We start from the raw sequence: 23,136 nt of genomic DNA, 5'->3' as shown, positions 1-23,136 counted from the left end.
ACTCAGTGTGAAAAAGGAGACTCAGGTTGAGGAGATTTTACCTATTGTCTTTTGGGTTTGTTATCTTGCAGCAGAATTTCAAATCAATTTGTAATGATCTCTTTAATTCTATAAATGTCCATTCTCTGAAAGTCATTATAACAATGGTTTTTACAAGGTTTGAAAAAAGTGATTGATCTTCTACCACAATATTTTTAAAAGTGCCATTGTCTTCACTACTGTAATCAATACTAATTGATTATCTTGAATTTATGCCATGGGTATATTGTGTAAGGATATTTTATATTTTGGCCCAGATTCATTTAACCTACTTACAGATGAGTGTATTTTTAGCATAAGTTGCCAGTAGGCAGAAAAAAAGACTCCACGTGGGAGAAGGCCTATTCATAAAGGCTTGTTGCGGTAGGACAAGGGGGAACGGGTATAAACTGGAAAGGGTCAGATTTAGACTAGACATTAGGAAGAATTTCTTCACCATAGGAGTGGTGAGACACTGGAACAGGTTACCAAGGGAAGCTGTGGATAACCCATCCCTGGAGGTGTTCAAGTCCAGGTTGGATGGGACCTTGGGCAGCCTGATTTAGTGGGATGTCTCTGCCCATGGCAGGGGGGTTGGAACTGGATGATCTTTAAGGTCCCTTCCAACCCAAACTATTCTATGATTCTATGAATCTTCTTACTGGTTCCCCAACCTACAACAGATTTCACAATCTATTGAAATTTGGCTTGTTTTATGGCAACATAAGCTTTCAGTCCTATTTTTGATGAGTTTAGTAGGAAAAAAATGTATTACGATTAATTATACAGCATCAAGCATTCAAAAATATATTTTAGGTTGTCTCTCAAAAAAGAAGGGGCAAAAATGTTGTTTGTTAGTGCTTAAATAGATTTAGACAGATCCTGGTGGGACTTCATGCCGTGCATGGTCATGCTTTTTTTTTGAGCTTATTCAGCCTTTTTATTTTTCAGAATCCTAGTCTGAAATTTTGGTTCTTTTCAGTTCTTAATTCCAAAAAGTGATCTATTGACCAAGTAACATGATATACGATGTTTAGCTTATTAGATCTGTTTATTTTAACCTTGCACTTCCACTTTAAATTCAATGTTTCATGAGAAATAGTCACTTGATCATCCCTGTTGCTCAATCAGGACTGCTATAGTATGGCAGCTCCAGTAAATCTAATTTCTTGGCTTTTCTGTTATTTAGAGAATAGGTAGGATTCCTAGTATTCTTAAAATTGAGACCCTTTATCAACCCTGATTATATGAAATAACACGTTAAAGTACGTTTTTGGTGGTTTGAACTCTATTTCCTCTTTGCTTATGGAACTTTGTTATAATTGCAGCTCACATTCGTGTTCTTTATTCCAGTCATCTGCTGCTCGGTAGCGTTTTTTATTGGCCTGATCTTCGTGCAGCGCTCTGGAAATTATTTTGTGACAATGTTCGATGACTACTCGGCTACTCTGCCCCTGCTTATTGTGGTCACTTTGGAGAATATTGCAGTCAGCCGAATGTATGGAATAGACAAGTAAGTGAAGGAAATGTATCTCCCTGTCCACATCAACAGTATTAATTACAATAATTACGACTATTTAATTGTATTATGCAAAATATTTGCAGTGTGCACATAAATACAAGTCAGTAGAAAGTGAGTCAATCCAGATGTGAATCCAGTTTGGTTTTAAGAACAGGTTTGGAGCAAAATAAACTGCATCAAGACAGCATAGTAAAATCCAGAGAGTGATTACAGCAGATCCAGATAGAGGAGAATGCAGTAAAGAAGGCAAAATTGGAGAGTTAGAAAGGAGACTGGATACGCTAGTTTGAGGAATTTATATAGAAATAAGACAGCAAGGGAAAGATTTCAAGAAGTAATAACCACGGTCTGAGCAGCAGATGAGAAGGAATGTTCTGAACAGATCTGCAACATTCTAGACAGCCCAAGAAAGGAACAAAGCAAAGTCTAATGGCAGTAACAATAAGAATGTTTCAGCTTATGACCTAGATTTAGTTTGGGATGTTGTAGCAATTAATTGTTCTTTGCATTAGTTATGAGAGAGGAAATAGAGGAAATGATAGCAAGGGACAGGTTTGAATCTTACTTGGAAGCAGCACAGTTGACAGTGAAGTGACCTCCTGTCATTGGTGGCTGAAGAGAAGACACTGTCAGGCCCCTCTGATGTTTTTACATCTTATGACTGAAATCACCAGAATGTGTTCACTAAGTGAGATCAGTGTTTGCCACACTTGAGGAATAGAAGAGTTCATATCAAAAATAACTCATGCCATCCAGAGATAAAACAGAGTATGCTATACTAGCATGTTTAAGTAATTTAAACATCTGTGATTTCTTTGCATGTACAAAGGGTGACATAGAATGGGTGGGTTTTCATTTGACTTTTCACTTACTTAATCTGAGTAATCAGCCAGTTCCTCGCCATAATGAAATAGAACTATAATAAGAAATTTTAATTATATGGTTTCCAGACATTATTTCTGGCCTACGCAAGCAGTGCCTGATTTACTTACTCTTTAAGGGAGACTTGCCACTTGGGCCATATGTGTAATCCTATAATTGATCACATAGACATGAAAACACCATGGAGATGTTTTTATGCACGCAAACAAAAGATGAAACAGATGTCCTGGTTATCAGGTTGGTTCAGTTGGATAGAGTGCCACTGCAGACAGTTAGACATGCCAAAACTCAGCAACCTACCTGTGAGGAAGCTGGTGTTTAGGAATAGCTAAAGTGTGGTCATACATGCTTCTGAATCAGTCGATTCATTTTTTTCATAGGGGGTTCTGGCAGGATATAGTGAAAAGTTAAGAGCCTCATTCATAATGGCCTCCTGAACCTCCCTCTGGAGTAATCCTAGTATTTATTCTGATATATATTTCTCCAGAATATCCTTCTTCAGGAACCTAGTATTCTTTGTAAAAACCGTCAGAGTCAAAAACTTCAGGTTGTCGTTGGCTGTTATAGTACCAAGGGGTCCTCCTTGTAGATGAAGTTCCATGTACATGCCTTGCTAGACACGTTGTCTTCGATCAGATAGAAAAAAACTCAAACAACCAAAATATTACATCCAAAGGCATTACAGCTAAAGAATAGAAAAAAGACAACATGTGAATCCTTGTAGCCAAGAAGGAAAATATGCTATTCTGGCATCAGTGCTAAAAGAGCTTGGTAGCTTTTAAAGGAGAATAAGTGGAATGAAGATAATGAAAGACTTTGAAGTGAAGACGCTGTATTTGTGTTTAACTCATTGAAGAACTGGAGATCACAGAAAGAAAAAGCTATCTACAGAACACACAACCCATTTGTAAATTCAGTTTCTTTAATGATGTGTTTCATTGCCGTGTAAACAAAGGAAAGAATACCCCAAACTTTGCAGCTCAAAAAGATTTTTGAGAGTTTACATGACAGTAGTTTCACATGTGTAACTGCTTTGAAAACATATTTATTGCTGTAAGAGCTGTTTTGAGATACACGTTTCAAAGGGGAGTGGGACCACGAGGGAGTTAAAACAGAATCAATGCTTGTGCATACTCCAGAAGAATTAACTTGAAAAATAATCTTTTTCTACTGGGTCTAAACCATGTATGCCTCTGTCAAAAGTACAAAAATGGGAGTTTTGTTCATGTCATAACTTGCAATTTTGAGGCACAAGGAGGGAGATTTAAAATGTCAAAAAGTTTTATTTCAGTAACTTACATGATGCAGAGCATAGCTTATGCATGAAGATATTTTATACACTGCAGCACACTTGTGGGCTCAAAATTTATTCTGCAGAATCTGTGTGATATGTTGGTAGTATATGTCCTCAAAAGTAATTGCACAGGCCTTAGTAAAGAAGATGTAAAAAAAGAATCTTGAAAAGAAATGTGAATTTACATATCTTTCCAGCATGGTCCAGCAAACAGTTTATTGAGTCACCACACTCTCTAGCGATTTCTTCTGTTCATCTGTTCTGAACTAGTCATACAAGCAATTTGCCCATTAAGTGATATAAACTGCAGCCGTTTCAACACATGCATTTTTTCTGTGTTTCTGTTCTCTCAAATTAGGTGCTATGTATCAATTATTGTACTTGAAATCTCGATATCTAACACTTTAACAATAATCTTTTATTCCCTTCACAGATTTATGGAGGATCTGAAGGACATGCTTGGGTTTTCTCCAAGCCAGTATTATTACTACATGTGGAAATATGTTTCACCTTTAGTACTGTTATGTTTGTTAGGAGCTAGCGTTGTCCAAATGGCATTAAGTCCTCCTGGCTACAATGCTTGGGTTGAAGAAAAGGTATGTATACAACAGATGCCATCACCATCATGATCTTATCTGAAGTATTTCAGAAGTACATGAAAAGACAAAAGATTTGCAATCAGAAATTCAAAATCAGTATAAATGATGACAGGGTTGTGTTTATCTCAAGTAATATTAATGTAAAAAGAACTGGTTTTTAATTTTAGAGTAGTTCTGCTTTAAAATTTAACTTCTTAACAGAAACCTTCATGCTTTTGTGAATTTTAGTTTCTTGATGTATGTTGAAGAAATTCTTAAGGACAGAAGAGTTAGTTGACTTTCATTTAATCTTCATAGACAAGGACTTGCAGGTGATGTGATGGTTGGAGGCCACCTTGGGCATAGTAATCATGAAATGATAGAGTACTCGATTCTTGGAGAAGTGAGGAGGGCGGTGAACAGAACCGGTACCTTTGACTTCCAGAGGGCCTATTTAGGAGCCTGATAGAGTCCTTGGGAGGTAGTCCTGAAGGGCAGAGGAGTCCAGGAAGGATGAAAGTTCTTCAAGAGGGAAATCTTAAAGGTGCAGGAGCAGGCCATGCCCATGTGCTGAAAGATGAGCCAGTGGGGAAGAAAATCAACCTGGTTGAACAGAGACATTTGGCTGGAACTCAGGAAAAAGGATGTTTATGACCTTTGGAAGAAGCAGGCAACTCAGAACAACTATAAGGATGTCATGATTTTATGCAGGGAGAAAATTAGAGGGGCCAAAGCTCAACTAGAACTTAATCTGGATACGGAAGTAACAGACAATGAAAATGTTTCTGTAAATACATTAGCAACAAAAGAAGGGCTACACCGTAGTGAGAAAGGCTGAGGAAAAGACTAGGGTGCTTAACGCTGCCTCAGTCTTTAATAGTAAGACTACTTGTTCTCTGAGTACCCATTCCACAGAGCTGGAAGATAGGGAAGAGGAGCAGAATGAAGCCTCCATAGAATCACAGAATGGTTTGGGTTGGAAGGGGCCTTAAAAGGTCATTCCCCCCCTCCCATGGGCAGGGACACCTTCTACTAGACCAGATTGCTCAAAGCCACATCCAAGCTGTCCTTGCACACTTTTAGTGATGAGGCATCCCACAGCTGCTCTGGGTAACCTGTTCTACCTAGCTTATAATCTATTACCCAAGGGGAAATGGTTAGTGACCTGCTACAAAAAGGGCTGGAAGGAGAATCTGGGGAATAGGCCTGTCAGTCGGACCTCAGTGCCAGGGAAGGTTGTGGAGCAGATCATTCTGAGTGACATCACATGGCACGTACCACATGGCATGTGGTCAGGCCCAGTCAGCATAGGTTTAGGGAAGGCAGGTCCTGCCTGGCTAACCTTATCTCCTTCTATGACAAAGTGACCTGGTTAGCGGATGAGGAAAAAGCTGTGGATGTTGTCAACACAACAAAATGAACCCTTCAACAGGATTTCCCACAGCATTCTCTTGCGGAAACTGGCTATTCATGGGCATATGCTTTGTTGGGTAAAAAACTGTCTGGCCAAGCTCAAAGAGTTGTAGATGGATTTTGATCCATTTGGCATTCACAAATGGAGTTTCCCAAAGCTCAGTGTTGGGGCCAGTTCAGTTTAATATCTTCATTAATGATCTGGATGAGGGGATCTCGTGCTCCCTCAGTAAGCTGGCAGATGACACCAAGTTGGGCAAGAGTGTTGATTTGCTTGAGGGTAGGAAGGCTTTGCAGAGGAATCTGGGCAGGTTGGATCGATGGGCCAAGTAAAATGTATGAGTTTCAACAGGACTCAATGTCAGGTCTTGCACTTGTGTCACAACAATCCCATGAAGTGCTACAGGCCTAGGAAAGAATGGCTGGAAAACTGCCCAGCAGAGAAAGACCTGGGGGTGTTGGTAGGCAGACGGCTGAATGTGAGCAGCAATGATGTGCTCAGGTAGCCAAGAAAGCCAACAGCATCCTGGCTTGTGTCAGAAATAGTGTGGCCAGCAGGACTAGGGAGGTGATTGTGCCCCTGTGCTCAGCACTGGTGAGGCTACACCTTGAATATTGTTCCATTTTGGGCCTTTCAGTAGAAGAAAGACATTGAAGTGCTGGAGCACATCCAAAGACATCAGCAAGGCTTGTCAGGGGTCTGAGCCACAAGTCTTGTGAGGAGTGGCTGAAGGAACTGGGATTGTTTAGCCTGGAGAAAAGGAGGCTGAGGGGAGACCTTAGTGTTCTCTACAACTACCTGAAAGGAGCTGGTCTCTTCTACCAATTACCAAGTGATAGGACTAGAGGAGATGACCTCAACTTGTACTGCAGGAGGTCTAGACTGGATATTAGAAAAAATTACTTCACCAGAAGGATTGTCAGGCATTGGAACAGGCTATGCAGGGAAGTGGTTGAGTCAGCATCCCTGGAGGTATTTAAAAGAAATATAGACATGACACTTAGGGACGTGGTTTAGTGATAGACTTGGCAGTGTTATGTTGACGGTTGGACTGGATATTCTTAAAGGTGCTTTCCAATCTAAATGGTTTTATGATTCTGTGATAAAGTAGTTGGATAACAACACTGAATAAATCATTTCAGAAAACACATCAATTTTTTATATGGAATTAAATACTGAGATTTAGACATGTCATAAATTTTCCCCTTTGGGAACACGTATCACATTGTAGATAACAGCCTCATTAAACCTGTCTCTTATAAGAAGGTTTGATTTGTAGAAAACTTGTCTGTATGCAATGTGTTGGGTCTGAAGAGATTTAGTTAAGGTAACTTATAAGAGATCTGCTAGCTTGTAGGCTCATGAGCCCTCAACTGTTTCTACAGGCTTGTCATACAATATATAGGAAGAATAAAATGATAGAGAGATTAATCTCGGGGACCCTCCTGAATGGACAATAGTCTGAATTAGCTGGGGGAGTAAATTGGAGCATAGACAAGTAAAGTGTAAATACAAAAGGTTGGCTTTACTGTGGGTAGATACCTGCCTTTAACCAGACAACCACTACTACTTTCTAGGAATTCTCATTAAAATGCTCATTCTGTTTGATTTTTGCCCTCAAAAATTAGAAAGGGAAGTGCCTTAGAATATCAAACATACCATTCCTTTCCATTTATAAAATTAGGCAAACTAAGTCTGTTGGCCGGTGATTCATGGATGCAATAGAGGTGTGGCATGCAGTCCCTGCCCCAGTAAATGTGTTATAAGTTAACATGGAGTTTGTACGAAGTGGGACAGTCCCACAAGGTGACCTGAGACAGTCCCTGTCTAGACCAGCTCTTAGCCTGCAGAACAAGGACTTATTTTCCAGCCACAGTTACAGATACCACTGCACATTTGTCTGTTCCAAACATCCTTTAAAGGATCAGGGGACAACTACAGACAAATACAGCAGAAAGCCTAATGTGAAAATCTTGATTTGGGTTCTGCTCTGAGCATCTCAGACACTGTGGGACAGTGTTTTGGTCCTGCTTACTGGCAGAAAGATAGCAATCCTACATCTCTGTGACTGTTCAAATTTGAGATCTGTAGTGGTGCTCACTGGGTGCAAAGTTACAAAAAGGTGACTATGTGCAAAAGTTACAAAAAGATGACAAAACTGCAGGCCTTGGATTAGGTTTGTTCATTAGAACAAACCTTGGATTAGGTTTGTTCATTTTTAAGTAAAGATGTGTTAATAGTTTTTCTCTTGGATTGCTCAGGCTACAGAAGAGTTCCGCAGCTACCCAACGTGGGGAATGGTTGTCTGTATATCTCTGATTGTGTTGGCAATGCTGCCAGTCCCAATAGTCTTCATGGTGCGCCGTTGCAACCTTATTGATGACAGCTCTGGTAGTTTGGCATCTGTATCGTACAAAAGAGGCCGGATAATAAAGGAACCTGTTAATCTGGAGGGAGATAATACAAGTCTGATTCATGGGAAGAGTCCAAGTGAAGTGCCATCTCCAAGTTTTGGCAAAAATATATATCGAAAACAGACTGGATCACCAACTCTGGACACTGCTCCAAATGGGCGCTATGGTATTGGGTACCTTATGGCAGATATGCCTGACATGCCAGAGTCTGATTTGTAACTGCAGAAATCCCTCACTCCCCTGCTGTTTGTTTCTTCTCTCTCGCTGATCACGGCTACAAGAAGGGTCAGCTTCACTTACTAGAATGCGATCTCAGGTGCTCCATAGCGACAGTCTTTAAAATGTCATGACTGTATGCATAGGTTGAGAAAACTCCCTTTGGATTAATTCTCTGGGTTTTCATTTGCACTGAAGGGAATACATTCAAAATCAGTGGCAGCCTACATCTGCCAGCACAGCCAAGGATTTGGGTTTTTAAAATTAATTTCTACATTTAAAGCTTTCTATCTCTGAAGTCTAGGTCTCACTCAAATGATAAAATGTTTCTGAAGTAATATCACTGAAAATCCCTTTTTTTTTTCTGCTTTCAGGTCAACTCCCCAGTATTAAAAGTGAGCTCAGAAGTAGTTCAAACCCGTGTTTGAGCAAACACTTGTATATACATTATGTAGATATGTTGTACTTATTTTGTTAGCACTGATTATTACTTAGGCTATTAGCTGAGTGAAAAACAAACCTGCAAACTATTTTCTTATGTAATAGCTGTATAGAGCAATAGTATTAGAAAATCAAGGAGTAGACTTACAGTAAGACAAGGAAAGATTCCCCGTTCACTGGGGACTTCATAAACTGCAGCTGTATATTTTATGTAAAGTATTTGCTTTTTCAGTGTGAAAACTATGTAAGAGTGAGTCACTCCAAGAATCTTAAGGATTGTGCAGATTCTGCATTTTTTTCTATGCTGTGTGCCTAAAAAAGACCTTGATATTTATTGTGGTTACAAGATTACATATATCTTATATTTATATAATATACTTGTAATGTAAATATGTATATTATTCTGTATGTAATCGTTTCAAAAGTTGAAGCAAGATGGCTTTTTTAATTGGTCTCCTTCAGTTAAGCTTCTGTTTTATGCAGATAATTTTTTTCAGTCAGTAATTATTAAGAACTGTATGGCATTACATTTTAACCTATGAATAAAGAGATTGACAAGGTATTTCTCTGTGATTTCCTAATACACTTACAATTGTTTACTTATTATAAACTGAGTTTTCTCACTTTTACTCTTCTGACTATCTTCTCCATTCCACCAGGGCGAGTTGCTGTGTTGTACTTAGTTGCTGGCTGGGGTTAAACTGGCAATAACAGTCTGCATTTTTCTCAGCTGGACTATCTGAAAGAATAAGGTTTGCCGGCTGAATAGAGATGCTAAAAGAAACTAAACCCAAATAATGCTAAATCAGTCATCTTAAACTATTGGCTAAGGACTTTTACTGTGAATCCAGTAGTTGATTTAGCGCTGTTAACTGGCATGGTACTCCAGAAGCTAGTACATGATTTGTTCCTTACTTAAAGAGTTTTAAAGTTAGGAATAAATTCTGTCTTTGGTACCTCTAATAAGCACAGAGCAGAACCTGTTTACCTTGTCGCCACATCAAAGAACCAGATTAATTCACTTGAGGTAAATGCAAGTCTCAGAATCATAAGCAGGTATGGATGTTTCACTGTCTTTACTCTCAATACTCCAGTTTAATGCTGTTTCAGAAGCCAAAAGCTGATACAGATCTTTCGCATAGTTCTGACTGTCATTTATTTTCCACTTCTTTCCCTTTGATGTGTGAAGAAAAATTGTGAAGGCTGAATTACGATGCTGGTGTCCCAAGAGGTAAGTGATTTCTGCTTCTCCATGTGGGGAACAACAGGGTTCTAACATGTACTGTAGCTGTGTGCTTCGAGAGTACAGCTTTAAGCATGTCAACATGGAAAAGCTATGTCAAATGAAACAGAGCAAAATCTTGAATCAAAATATCTTAGCAACCTAATAAAATTTGTTAAAGACAACTCTTCTGTCTTTGGGGGGATAATCCCAAGTAATTTTCTATATCTCACCTGGGAGCTTTTGAAGTGATTTTGAATCAGCAGAACTAGTAGTATTAGTTAAGAACAATCTGCATTTAATTACCAGACTTGCCTTACGTCTATGAGGAGTTGTGCACATAAAAGGCAGTTGAAGGTAGTTGTCTAAAATGCATGTACTAGAACATATGGGAGAAAGCTGGCATAATTTAAGCAGGTTGTGCATTCGTAGCTGATCAATTCGCAATATTATTCTGTGTGTAATGCATCAGCATTAGAGACACAGAGACAGCATGTACAGCACATTCCTGCTGTGGCAAAGCTACAGCAGATTTCCACCATCATATCACATCAGGCTTCTAAAGTAAGTGACTACTCAGGGTAATTGTCATGCATACCCTCTGTGCCCAGACCACAGAGTGCAGAAGCCTGCTGTTACAGGCTTCTTGCCTGTAGTGACACAGAGTTTTAATTATATAGACCCTAGTTTTAAATGTAAAGCAGTGGCCAAATGTCTACTGCTACATAGGACCTGTGAGGATGACTACAACCAAGATCTTACTATCAAAGTGCAGTAGCTACTTCTGCTTTAAGTATTGCTAAGGGGACTACTTATGCTACTTAAGGAGACTGCTGATTATTCTGCTGGGAATGTCTGTCTTCTTTCTGGTCTTTTGCCTGTCTCCTTCAACACTTAATGAGTATTTGGATTTTCCACTCATTTAAACCACTGCTTCTCAAGCAGTTGCTTCTAATAGTTCTCATTAGCATGTCTCACCTCAGCTTCATGAAATTTTTCAGGCCTGAGAAAGCTTAGAATGTATGTCCTGTCTACTGCTGGATGTTTGATTCATAGTTTGATCTCAACCACGATTAAACACCCTGAAGTGCAGAAATTCCTTTAATCTGCTTTAGTCTGAAGGGCTAAAAATGAAGGAACTGTCTGTCCTGCCTAAGGAAGCAGGTCTGGACTACAAAATAGCTATATGTGGAGATTAAAAAACATTAAAAATAATAACTATAAAGTGTAACATCCAAGTCCTTGAATATTAATGGAAGAACTGCTGCAGCAAAATATGAATTTAGATGTACTATTGCTATGAAAACCAAGGGGTTTCACACCACTTCCATACTTCAACTCTGGGAGCAAGTCACTACTTGCTGTCCTTATGGATAAAAAGAAGTAAAAGTAGCGTAGAAGAGAGAGAGGTTTCAGGTATTTGTCTATTATAAATGCGGAATGTACGCATGTCATGTCATTCATAACCAAAATTAATTTGCCTTTTTAAAAGAAAAGATTACAAAAGATGGTCATGCTTAAAATTAAAGAAAATCCTATTTGTGTCTTAGGCTATTTCTGATTGTGTAAGAACAAGGTCTTCCACATGGAAAGTGAAAATACATCTCTGATATAATTTATTGCAGAAGATGTAAGTTTTCTGAGACCAATATGCTTTTTGAGATCTGATTTCCCCAAAGAAAGATAATGGAATCAGTCAGCATCAGTATGGCACGAGCGAAGGCCATGTCATTACCTGCATACTTTTCAACAGAGGTTCTCAAATTCAGTGAGATGCAGGACAGAGATTATATAGTCCTGTTAACTGATTTAGTCATTTGTGAAATAACAAAATTTTATGGACACTTTACAGAGTGTCATGTAGAGAAGAAAAAAAGAGGACAAAGAAAAAAATAATAAGAATGGACGAAAATAAACCCCAAACAACTAAGAACAGAAGAAGTTGATCAACCCTGTTCTCAGGGAACAGCACATATATGTGAGCTGATGAATCCTTGTGCTGGTGTAAGGGGAACAGCGAGCTTCTCACACTAGGGAGGAATCGTATTTGTGAAAGAAATAGCAGAGTAAAGAAGGATATGTTTGCAAAAGAGTTTTAGATACTCTGAAAACACTTCACTGTATGGACCACCATGAAAGGAGTAACATGCACAGTTCAGCTGGGATGCAGTGTGCTCAAAAAAAATATTACTGCTACAACATCTTTTACAAATTAGCAGAAACGTAGTTATACCGGTTTTAAATAATGCAGGAAATTTAATATAAACATTTAAATGCCTAGGTAAATTCTGCTGTTTGAAGAAAAAAGGGGAAATAGGAAATAAAAGGTGTGATTTACTTCCTTGGCCACTGGATGGTGCTCATAGTTTGTATGTGTTGGTAAAACAGCATCTTCAGGAGTTTTTAAAAGGAGGGAATGATGTATTTTTGTTCTTTACTAAGACAGAGAACTCTTTGGTCTCGCTCAGACTCAGTACTTTACTAGTCTTCTGTACTTTCAGCTGATTTCCTATACATTTAAATTTCTATACCCAAGAAAGAAAGACACAACAAATTCTTGTAAAAGCAACAACACATTTAATGAATTAAATAGTAGACAAATTAATCAGTGGAGTAAGAGAATCTCAGACTACAATATCACTACTAACAGTAATAATAATATTAATTACTTTAATTTCTCTCACTGCCATCATCAGTAAATGATGGAAGTTGCAATGAGGTAGATGAGAGCTGGGGCAGCAAGGAGTACAGAGAAGGGACAGCAGTTGAAGGAGCGACTCAAGCCTACAACTTTGCTTCTGAAGAAAGCAACTACTGTGATATCTGGTAGTGTTTTAAAAGTAGTATGCCTACTAAAACATACCCTAGACAGCTGTTTAACCCTTTTGGTAAAGGGGGTTTAAACCATTTCTTACTGGCTCTGACAGAACCATCTTGTCTTTCGTTTGTAACGTATTTGTCATTACTTAGCACTAAATATGAGTGAAAAATATTAACTAAGGCACTCTTGTCTCTAATCAGCATGAATACGTCTGTCTTGTTGATTTTTTCCCAATAAAGTACATGGAATGACAAAGAGAGCTCCCATGCTGTAGTATTTAAATTATGGTGTTAAGATAAAGAGTTTATTCCATGAAAAAAGCAGGTTTGGACATTATCCTTTTTCATTCTGTCCCATATCTTTTTCTGCTTTTGAGATACCCTCTGTATGTCTCATGTCCAATTGAAAATCAACTGGTAGAAAAAGAAGAATGTGTTTTCCGTCACTGAAAGTTCAAGGATAAGAGATACTTTCTTAACTAAAAGAAGTAGAACTGATTAGCAAAGAGAAGAATTGTATAGAAAGAAAAAGAAAATTTGCTTCACAGACAGTGAAGATGATTTTCAGATTTGTGATTCATGCAGAAAGAAAATACATGCAAAGGAAGGGCCAGGTTTGCAATCAAAAGAGTAAAGAAGTTAAAAAGTCAAGAGTGGTGAAATGGGGTGGAACTGAAGTAGAGCTCATTAAAAGACGGAAGAGGGAAAAAGATAGTGGGGAAATAAGACTCGCCCAGTGAATGATCAAGTGTAAATTAAATAGGTAGGAGGTGACCGGAAAGATAAATAGGTATGGAAAAAAAAATGGACTTCAGATAGAAAACAGGTTTTGATGGCTGTGTGAAGTATGGTGTAATCAAGCCTTTAGAAGAAATAGTCTGCAGTTAGATAACAGCTGTTAAAGAAAGTTATGAATCAAAGGTGCCTGAAGTTTTGCTAGTATAGGAGGAGAGGGAAAGAGAAGGAATGAGTCAGGACAAGAGAGTGCTTGTCTGGGAGGAAAGGCTTGGGCTGTGTCAGAATCAATTTCTTTTTAAGTATTCAAGTGCTTTTGACATACTGAAAAGCTTGGTTATTTTTCATAAAGCATTTTGAGGTGGTCTGGGGAAGGATGTCAAAGAAATGCAGATTTCCAAAATCACTCTATTTCAGCCATCTGAACTGAAGACAAAAATATAATGGTGAAATAGTAGGTAAATTGGGACATGAATTTAAGATTTAAGGAGAAAAATAATTACTTAAAAGCACAGAAAACTCAGTGTATGAGGATATAAGGTGAAGAAGAATGAGAGTTTGTGACTAAAAGCTCTGAGTTGGAGACCACTGTGTTACTGTGACTTAACATTATTGTTAATCTCCTGAGCATTTGCCTAGCTTCAAGGATGTGAATAATCAGCCAATACTTACAGACTTGAAATTAGCCAAAACGTCAAAGCACCTAAATGATATGCATTTTACTGCGTAGTCCCTGAATGGAACCCAGATACCCAGCCTCCCATGTGCAATGCATCTGGGCAGTGAAGCATTTCAAAATTATAGATACATAAATGGGCAACATTTGGTGTGGGACTTAAGTGTGACAGAACCCCTTGTTCTCAAATAAAGAGAAACGTGGGCACTCTGGAGAAGCTTCCAAATCAGACAGATGAGATACTAATATCTGTGGGTCTTTATGGAAATCAATTCTTCAACTCTGTTTCAGTATAAAACATTTTGAACAAAAAAAGAGCTTAATGACATGGATATTGTATTTGATGAAGATGTCATGAATTTTCTGCTCTCCTTGAGGCAGCAAAAACATGAAAGACAAACTCTGTATTTGATGTAAAAAATAGAGTGGCTTGCAAAAATGTTGTAAGCAGTATACGTACACATTACCTGTATCTATACTTACACATAAACATGTATATAACTGCAATTCAATTGACTTTCTGAGAGAAGAGCAAAAGAAGGATGGAACAGTTGGCACTTAAGGATCTGCCTTTACTCCTCAAGAAGATTTCTTTTCAAATAAGTTTAAGATGATTCCATGAAGAGTCTTAAAAGTGACAAATGGCTGAAAGTATGGTCACTACAGAAAGGGCTTTTGAATTAGAGAAATACGAGGGTCCTCAAGACACTTTATGAAATTTCATGGGATTCTGTAAAATCTTCGTCAGACCTCAGATCCTCTAAGGTCAGTTTATCAAGGCCTCTATATACCCTATAGATGTCCCTGTGCAAGGTCAGTTTCTCATACATCTTAATTCACACTTTGTTATAAGATTCCTTTTGAGTTTGATTCATCTCTGCCACCTCAGGATTTCTCAGATGGTTCGCATTTTCACCACAGGCTGCACAAACGCCTGTGCTGGCACAGTGGATGTGGTGGTGTGTAAACAGGCTGAGAGCAGAAATTGCTTAAACCTTCACTGCCACTGAAGAAAGAAGCATGGGATCTTTCTTTCAGTCTCAGAAATATTCAGTTCTCTCTATGAAAGCTATGTTATGACATCTAAACAACAGCAAAAATATCCGCTGTCTCTTAAGGGTTTTACCTAATTTACTGTTGGCATGTAGCTGAAAATTAGCCAACAATGCATGCAGTTATATGGCCGTATAAATAGTGCTGTTGACACTGAACTGTGGGTTTATAACAATCATTAAAAAACAACATGACAGACTGAATTGAAATTCTTAAACTTATTATCTCAACCTTTTCCTTCTGTTCTTATGGATAACTATTTCTAGCTCTCCATACTTGTCTTTTCTGCATTACGCAATCACCCATCCTTCAGGACTCGTTTAACAGTTTAGTGAAGTACCTGGAATTTGCAGAAGCAGCCTAACAGCATCTATCACATACATACAAGTTACATTCTAACTATCTGCATTAGATTTCTTAATTACCTTTGCAGTCTGAATGCAAAAGAGCTGAATCTTTACTACTACTCTAGACAGAAAGCATGCTGACACTGCACAGGCCAGTAAGGGTCTGGTCCAGATCACACTCTGATGTTGTACATACACTGCATCTCTCTGTATTGGCTGTGTAAAGGACCCAGGGTTCTAATTCTTGTTTTCTGAAACACTTCAAACCATTCTCAGGTGAAGAACCTGTTGTGGGATGTTGTGCTATCAAAAAGCAACTGAGCAAATCCAGCAATTTGGTAAGGAAAAAGAGGATGTTTTTATCTTACTACTCTCACTCTTGCCCACTTTGTCATTCGTCAGATCTTCACAGACTGAACCAATTCATTAGTCCAGCAAAATGCTTCAATTTTTATTCCAGTTTATTTTTTATTAAGTTGTGAATTGAACTGATTCATCACAGAATGAAATGAGTGCAAGCTCAAATGCAGGAGGGAGGAGGCAACTCTGCAGTCAGGAGAGGAACAGACAGCTGGAGTGAGATGGGGGGTGGACTTCTCTCTTTTGGTGGCAATGGAATTATTATATCTGTTTAGCCTTATAAAATTAGCCCAGGCTGGATATGTATGGCTGGATAATCTGAAATTTGACCCAGTAGGAATAATTCTCAGTTCCATTATGTCATTAAAAATCCTATATTATGTGTACATGAACTTTCACAGTACGCATTACTAATTGAATTCATAAATCACTTTTTCATTAAAGTAGATTAATATTCTAGAATAAACTGTGAGGAAAATGTTAATGCCCTATCATATCTTTAATGTGAATATAATAATTTGTTGCTTTTTTAGTTTCTAACTCTGCCTGCTTACTGCTGCTGAATTGACATAGTAGGCTTTTGTGCCTTGATGTGTGCTTCAGTGTGCTGTTGACCTCTCATCATCACAGTCACAATACATAATTATAATAATTTTATTTTACAGGATATCATTACTTAGCTGTAGGAATCCATTTCTTCAAAGACAATGCAGATTTGTCTAAGTTTGATCTCAGATTTGACTCCTAGCATATTTACAGACATATGTGAAGTTTTGAGTGCTGCCTGTGCAAAATATTTCAGGAACTCAGCATGTAGTGTAACAGATCTTAAGACTGTGTCTAGAAATGAAGAAAAATGCATAATAAAAATGAAACACATCAGTGTCCTTGCTGGCTCTCTGCATAATTATGTATATGCCATATAACATGTAGAAATCTTGCTTGAAGACACAATATCGAGATAAAACCTGAAGCATTTGAAGCAATGTTAGACAATTCAATTTCTTCAGATGAAAGATTTGAACAAAAATGGCAACAAGTATCACGTTGGTCTCAGAGGCATAGGCATACCTTGCCTCGGCAGCTTCAGGAGCAGATTTTGAGCACCCTTTAATCATTGTAGGGTGAATCAGCTCCTCAACAATATGTTATAAGTATGCAATTAGCCAGAAACTGATTGAGATGACAATACGATGATCACTTTAAACACCAAGATATCCTATACTAGTGAAGTTAAAAGGTACTTAAGTAAATATTGAGGTAACCGGACAATGCCAACTAATAAAAGGATAGCTATGGAGTAGAGCTGTAGGAAAAAAAAAATGCAGAAGAAAAGATTATGTTCAGTGAGTAATTTCTCAGTGATATAGACATAAATAATTTGTTTTAATTTGATTAGTAAGGAGAAAAAAAAATCTAATGTTTCTGACTTCTGAATGAAAGGTATTTTACAAGTATTGCTTGCTTGGAACAAGAAAACAGCAACAGAAAGGGCAAAAAACTGTCTTAGTGTTTTGCTTTTATAACCCCTCACATATACTACATGCACGATGCACAGTGCATGCTTCTGGGCCATCCTTCATTTAAATTCAGCCTTGCAGGGGATAAACTGATCAAGACAGCTATTTTTTAATTCTGCTAGGGTGTTCCAGAAGTCTGGCTAAGGTATAAACTGTGAAAAGCAGAATAAAGCCAGAAATTACCCCCCACCACAGACACAAAGAGATTAGTCCCTTCTCTTAGTTTACTCTACTAATAGAGGATTGAATCTCACAGTTTCCAATCTGACCTGACAAACAGTGGCATAGGCAAACAGATAGAGTGGGCAATACCTTTTTCTCCCTCAAGATAGCGTTTTACTGAGCAGGGATAAATGAGTAGTCAGCTTTAGTGAGACTTTGATGTGGCTCTTCAATGTGAATAGAGCAAAAGCCAAGGAAAACCTCATCCAGTCTCAGAGATTTTGAACGTTCTTTCAATTGCCTTTTATGATAGAAGTGACTTGTGGGGTAACATCACTCTGGCCTCTGCAGCCTGCCTCACCCTAACTCTGGAAGATTTATGACAGCTGTTGAAAAAGGGAGAGCAATTCAACAGCAACAAAATAAAATACTAAATGGGATGCTCAGTTACATCACTCTCCACTTTCCTTTTTTTATCTCCCATGCTTTTATAGGAGCAAACCTCTCCCAAGCCTGAGAAATTAAGTCCTCTTTTCAGTTTTTTATTGCTTGCATGATGTTAAGAAGGTAAGTCAGGTGGTGCATAATAAACTAAATGAATGAGCCCTACATTCTGTGAACTGCAAATCTTAAGGGAAATGTGATATTTCATGCTCTGTATATGCTATGATGAGGAAAGTCTTGAAACTGGGACAGAAGATTTAAGCTTTAAACTTCTGTTTATTTTAGTAGGTGTCATGCAGCTTAACCCTGTGGAAATTTGTCCCCGTACAACCACTAAAGATGAAGATTTTAATTTTTGAATCTTACATATACTAAGCATCCTGGCTCTCGCATCACACATTTGAGCCTAACTGTGCAGTATATGAGAGTATGTTTTTCATTTCCAGTACTCTGGCCCCTAGTTTAGGTTGACAAGTCTAGTCTTGAACTAATACAGCTGCATCACTGACAGCACTAGAAAGACTTTGTGCTGACAAGAGCTTCCTTTCCTCATGGAGGACTTATTTGTACACATTGGTATTAAGACTAAATTATTCTATTTGTAAAAAAAAAAAATATTGCCAAGACTGTATGTTGTATGGGAGGGAATATGACTTGTAGGTGGCTGTATGTGTGGCATTTCCCTGTCTTTAACTCTCCATCTCTATCTTTTTATAAAAGAGAGAGGAATAAACACAGGTTTGGGAATTTATTCCAGCTAGCCCATATTTGTTAGCAAAACTGTGAGACTGTAATCTCTGTTATAATGGTTGTTAACGTTGTAAAAACCTCCAAACCAGCATGGGTGAGGATTTTTCTGGAGCCACATCTGCTTCCTAGCAAGTACACCAGCCCTGGAATGAATCAGGTACCAGCCTACAGGAGGCAGGGCACTGTCAGCAATTGGGAAAACAGGAATGAAGGTTGTGAAAGCTGCTGGAAACAACAGTGCAGTCCAAAGAGGGTTGCACAACCTATACAGGACTTCCCTGTTTGCTGGAGTTAGGATACTGCTGCCCCTCCAAAGTTTAAGCCTACGAGAATGCAAAAATCTTTCAGACCATTTTGGCCCCTTCCCAGAACTGAGAGGCACAAGATGCATATTTTTTGGTTATGTTCTTTTTTTTTTTTTAATTTTTCTTCTTCCACTTTAAGTCTGTACTTGCATAAAACACCCATGAAATAGGGCATGTGATCTGCGTTTTGTAGGGAAAACTAGAAGGATCATGAATGAAGTTTGTGACAGATTTAGATACAAAGATAAAATCACACTCCATTGAAAGAAGACGAAGGAGCTGATTCTTCCTTACAAAACCAAAGAAAGAAATGAGTCCTTACTTGAAAATGTATTTTGCTGGGATTAGGAACTGGATACTGGTGCAATTCACATGTCTAGTACTGAGCCGTCTGGCACTATAGCCATTGGCCAATATGTTTACCTTACATTTTCTTCTGTGCTTGTTTTATGGCTTTTTTTTTTAACTAAAAGCAAGAGCAGACATTTACCTAGTTTAATTGAAGATTTTAACTATCCTTTTACCTATTGATTTTGTTTTTACAGCAGAAAAAAAAATAAGTAGGGCTTTTTTACTTTAAAAGAAAAAAATCAAATGCATATTGACATTTCTTGACAGTGTGTAGTTATGCATAGCACCTGGCTGTCCTTTGGGAGGATGAGATTGTGTGGCAGCAGATGCTGTATGGACAATGTACATGTGGAGTTGTGACATAAGGTGACTGAACATCTAAACAGCTGAGCACCAAGAATGTCGAGGATGTCATGACAAGCATACAATGCAAGCTGAAGTCTGTTTCGTATATGCAAAAAGTACCTACAAAAAATTACTATAAATAAGTGAGAGGACCATCAGGGAATACCAATTCTAAACCTAACTTGGACACAAATTTCTTGTGTGACATTGTTTAATTAATCTCTCTCCCTATCTGTTATTTCCTCCATAAAGTATGAATATGTTGCAAGCCATATCTTAACAATCCCGTAACAGTAAATTTTTCACTGATATATAGAAGACAGTCAAAATAAGATAGTGACTATTCTTATTGTAGTTAATAACAGTTTTCTATTTTTAGTATTGTTTCTTCTCAAGAATGCATAAGGGACTCTAGCTGAACACAAGTGAAAGAGAGTTAGATCAGATCAGCAATGATAAAGTGCTAAGTCTCTTGCGTAAGTCAGTATTGCACTCAGGCAACACTGCAGGCATCAGAGACTCTCTTGAATTTTCCTCTACACAGAAAACATGTACCACTAACCTAGTCAAAACATAGGCTTTCATAGTCTGGGATCTCAAGTAACGCTCAGGTTGCTTATCTCTTAAGCCAGATATGATGCGGGCCACTTGGAATATCTTTTTTCTATGAAGGAAACTGGCTTTACACTTCTGTTATTAGGTGTATAATTCATTTCACTTTCCTTTTTAATTAAGTTGTGGGTGGTCAGGACAGAAATCCTCTCTTTAAGGGCAGGAGTCATTGATGTACCGTTCTGCTTCTCTGACAATATTACTACACTAGGAGTGGAATAGTACAACCATGAATCTGATCACTGTAATATCAACAATAATGACCTGATCTGCAGATAATAAAATTATGCCCCTTCAGAGGCAGAAGGAAGTTCAGGTGTATTTTAAGATTTCAGTCAGAAATTTGCTTGTAAATTCAAAACAAAATAGTAAAGTTCCAGCTGATATTAAGAGATTTGTTAACAACAGTACATTTTCATTTCTTGTGTATTCCTTCACTGTAAGTGTCAAAGTGCTTCTGGTACGAAGATTTGCTGATAAGAGCACTGATTGCAATCTGTGCCACATGTCTGGCAAAACACTGCATAGCTCTTGGGAAATAGATTAATGGAGACAGAAATACAGATAGGTACAGAGACAGAGAGATCAGTCATTTCCCATGAAAACCATTTCTCTCAATGATAGAAATGCCTCAGACTTATCTATGACACTGATCTGTTTTCTCCATTATGGTAGTATAGAGCACTCTAACCTGGGCAGAATGTCTATCCATTTCATCCGCTCAAGTGTAGTCATAAGTGTGCATTCAGCCCATTCAATATAGCGTGGTGCATAATATTTCAGTTTTATGGAAACAAGCTTGAGGTGATCAAGTATAAAGTGGGCAGAATGATGTGTAATGCTGTCTCTTGCAGAATGAGAACCTGAAAAAGCGTTCATTGGGGATGTTAGCTGCACGTCTTCTCAAGTGGTTTAGCACCATAATTGGGTACTCTTACTTCAGGTTTGATTCAGTCAACATCACAAACAATGAAGGAAATGTAGGCAAAGCTGCTTTCGTTCAGAGGACTCCACAAAAAGAAAGGTTTATGTTCAAGTTTGAAGGAGAGTTTGGGATTTTGTGATCATTTCTCAAAGATGACAAGCTGAAGTTGGTGGTTTCTTGGAAATTCTTTGTGGAAGAAACATGTTTATTTGGTGTAGAAATCTCCTGGAAAAAAAATCCCATTCCAGCTATTTCTGGTAAAAAGCATTCAAAGAAACATGGTGAAAACATCATGTTTTGCAACTTTGTTCCAAGGTCTGATTTTATTCATAATAGGATATATTTCTCTTCTAGAAAAACTCTACCATGTGTAGACTGATGCAAGCAGCTTTGGTGGCTGTTGTGGTTTGAGCTAAATTAGAGTCTGGCTTGAGACTAACTCAGTTGCTGTGAGTAACTTTGTTTTTCTGAGAGATAACTGCATGTTTTTGAGACAGTTTTCTTCTCTAAAAGTAATAATACCAGGCATTGGTATGCAAAAGGACAAAGCTTATACGTAACCAAGGCCATCCTCAAGCTGATGGAAGGAGGCTGCACCTGTGATGAGGGGTGAATAGGGCATGGGACCCTAAATTGACCAGGAGAGTATTCCATCCCATATATGTCATGCTACATATAAAATCAAGATATCACAGGGGTCTCACTGTCTTCTGCGATAGCTGATGTCCAGTGGGGACCTCATATGTCTGGTTGTTTCTGATTCCAGATCCGTGTGTTCCTGAGCACAGTTCCTCAGTCCAGTTCCTGAGTCCAGCTCCCTCCTAGCCATGGACCCATTCCCTTGTATCTGCTTTGCAACATGTGTGGTGACTTATAGTGAGGGCACGATCTCATATATTTGTATATATTTTATTGCTTTCTTCTTCTTCTTCTTCTTCTTCTTCTTCCTCTTTTTCTTCTTCTCATCATCACTTAATTAAAGCTGTAGTTCTAGTTTCCGACTCACAAGTCTTTTTCCTCTCATTTTCCCTCTTCCTTTTTCCTGCTGGATGTGGGGGAAGGGATTTTGGAAGTTCAACTGGATTGCTTTAGCTGCTGAGATTTAGCTGAGTGGTGCTAAATGAAGATTGGCTTTTGTATTTAGTGAAATAGTAATCCTATAGTTAATGTACATGTATACGTTGAGACATCAGCTAGGGTAGCTCTTCTTAGACAATCCACAGGCCATATCAGGCTTGAATTTCTTATTAGGGTGATTATATCATGGGGAACTGTGCATACTCAGCTCCTCAAAAAATCAAAGCTGTTGTTTTCTCCACTGTGTTGTGGTTAATCATCATATTTAGACTCTTTATACAGTCATAAAAATAAGGCTATTTTTGGCAGCTGGGATGTTCTGATACACATGGGAATGAGGTGTTCTGTTGATAGTTTTCCTCAACCTGCTACAGAAATTGCTGGTGATGGGTAGGTCAGCCAATAGGAGACATTTGCCAGAGCTGTGGATTTCATGAGGCTTAATTTCATTTGAAAGTAGGTTTTCCCTGTCCTCGTAAAATGTGTTTGTTCTTCAGAATGATTTCATTCTAACTGATAGGCTTGGACTTCAAATAAAAGTATCAGTGTATTAGTAATATCCCTGCAGATAACTTGTCCAATGACCACCCACACAAAGTAATAGGAGTCAGAAGTCATGGCTCAAATTCACTGCTAACCACAGACGATATTGG

General features: G+C 38.2%; 1 protein-coding gene across 3 annotated transcripts in view; it reads left to right on the top strand.

The window, feature by feature from the left end:
- Nucleotides 1-9,332, top strand: part of SLC6A15 (solute carrier family 6 member 15) — a 41,881-nt gene extending 32,549 nt beyond the window's left edge. For all 3 annotated transcript variants that reach the window (XM_054054928.1, XM_054054936.1, XM_054054945.1), the window contains exons 10-12: nt 1,372-1,531; nt 4,150-4,312; nt 7,970-9,332. In XM_054054928.1, coding sequence (XP_053910903.1) covers nt 1,372-1,531; nt 4,150-4,312; nt 7,970-8,341 — 695 coding nt within the window. In that variant the 3' untranslated portion in view covers nt 8,342-9,332. The remainder of the gene's footprint in view (nt 1-1,371; nt 1,532-4,149; nt 4,313-7,969) is intronic.
- The last annotated feature ends 13,804 nt before the right edge of the window (nt 9,333-23,136 follow it).

This window comes from Cuculus canorus, chromosome 1, assembly GCF_017976375.1.
Source record: "Cuculus canorus isolate bCucCan1 chromosome 1, bCucCan1.pri, whole genome shotgun sequence".
Taxonomy (NCBI): domain Eukaryota; kingdom Metazoa; phylum Chordata; class Aves; order Cuculiformes; family Cuculidae; genus Cuculus; species Cuculus canorus.
Note: the sequence above shows the minus strand (reverse complement) of the source record. Positions and strands in the feature narration are given on the sequence as shown.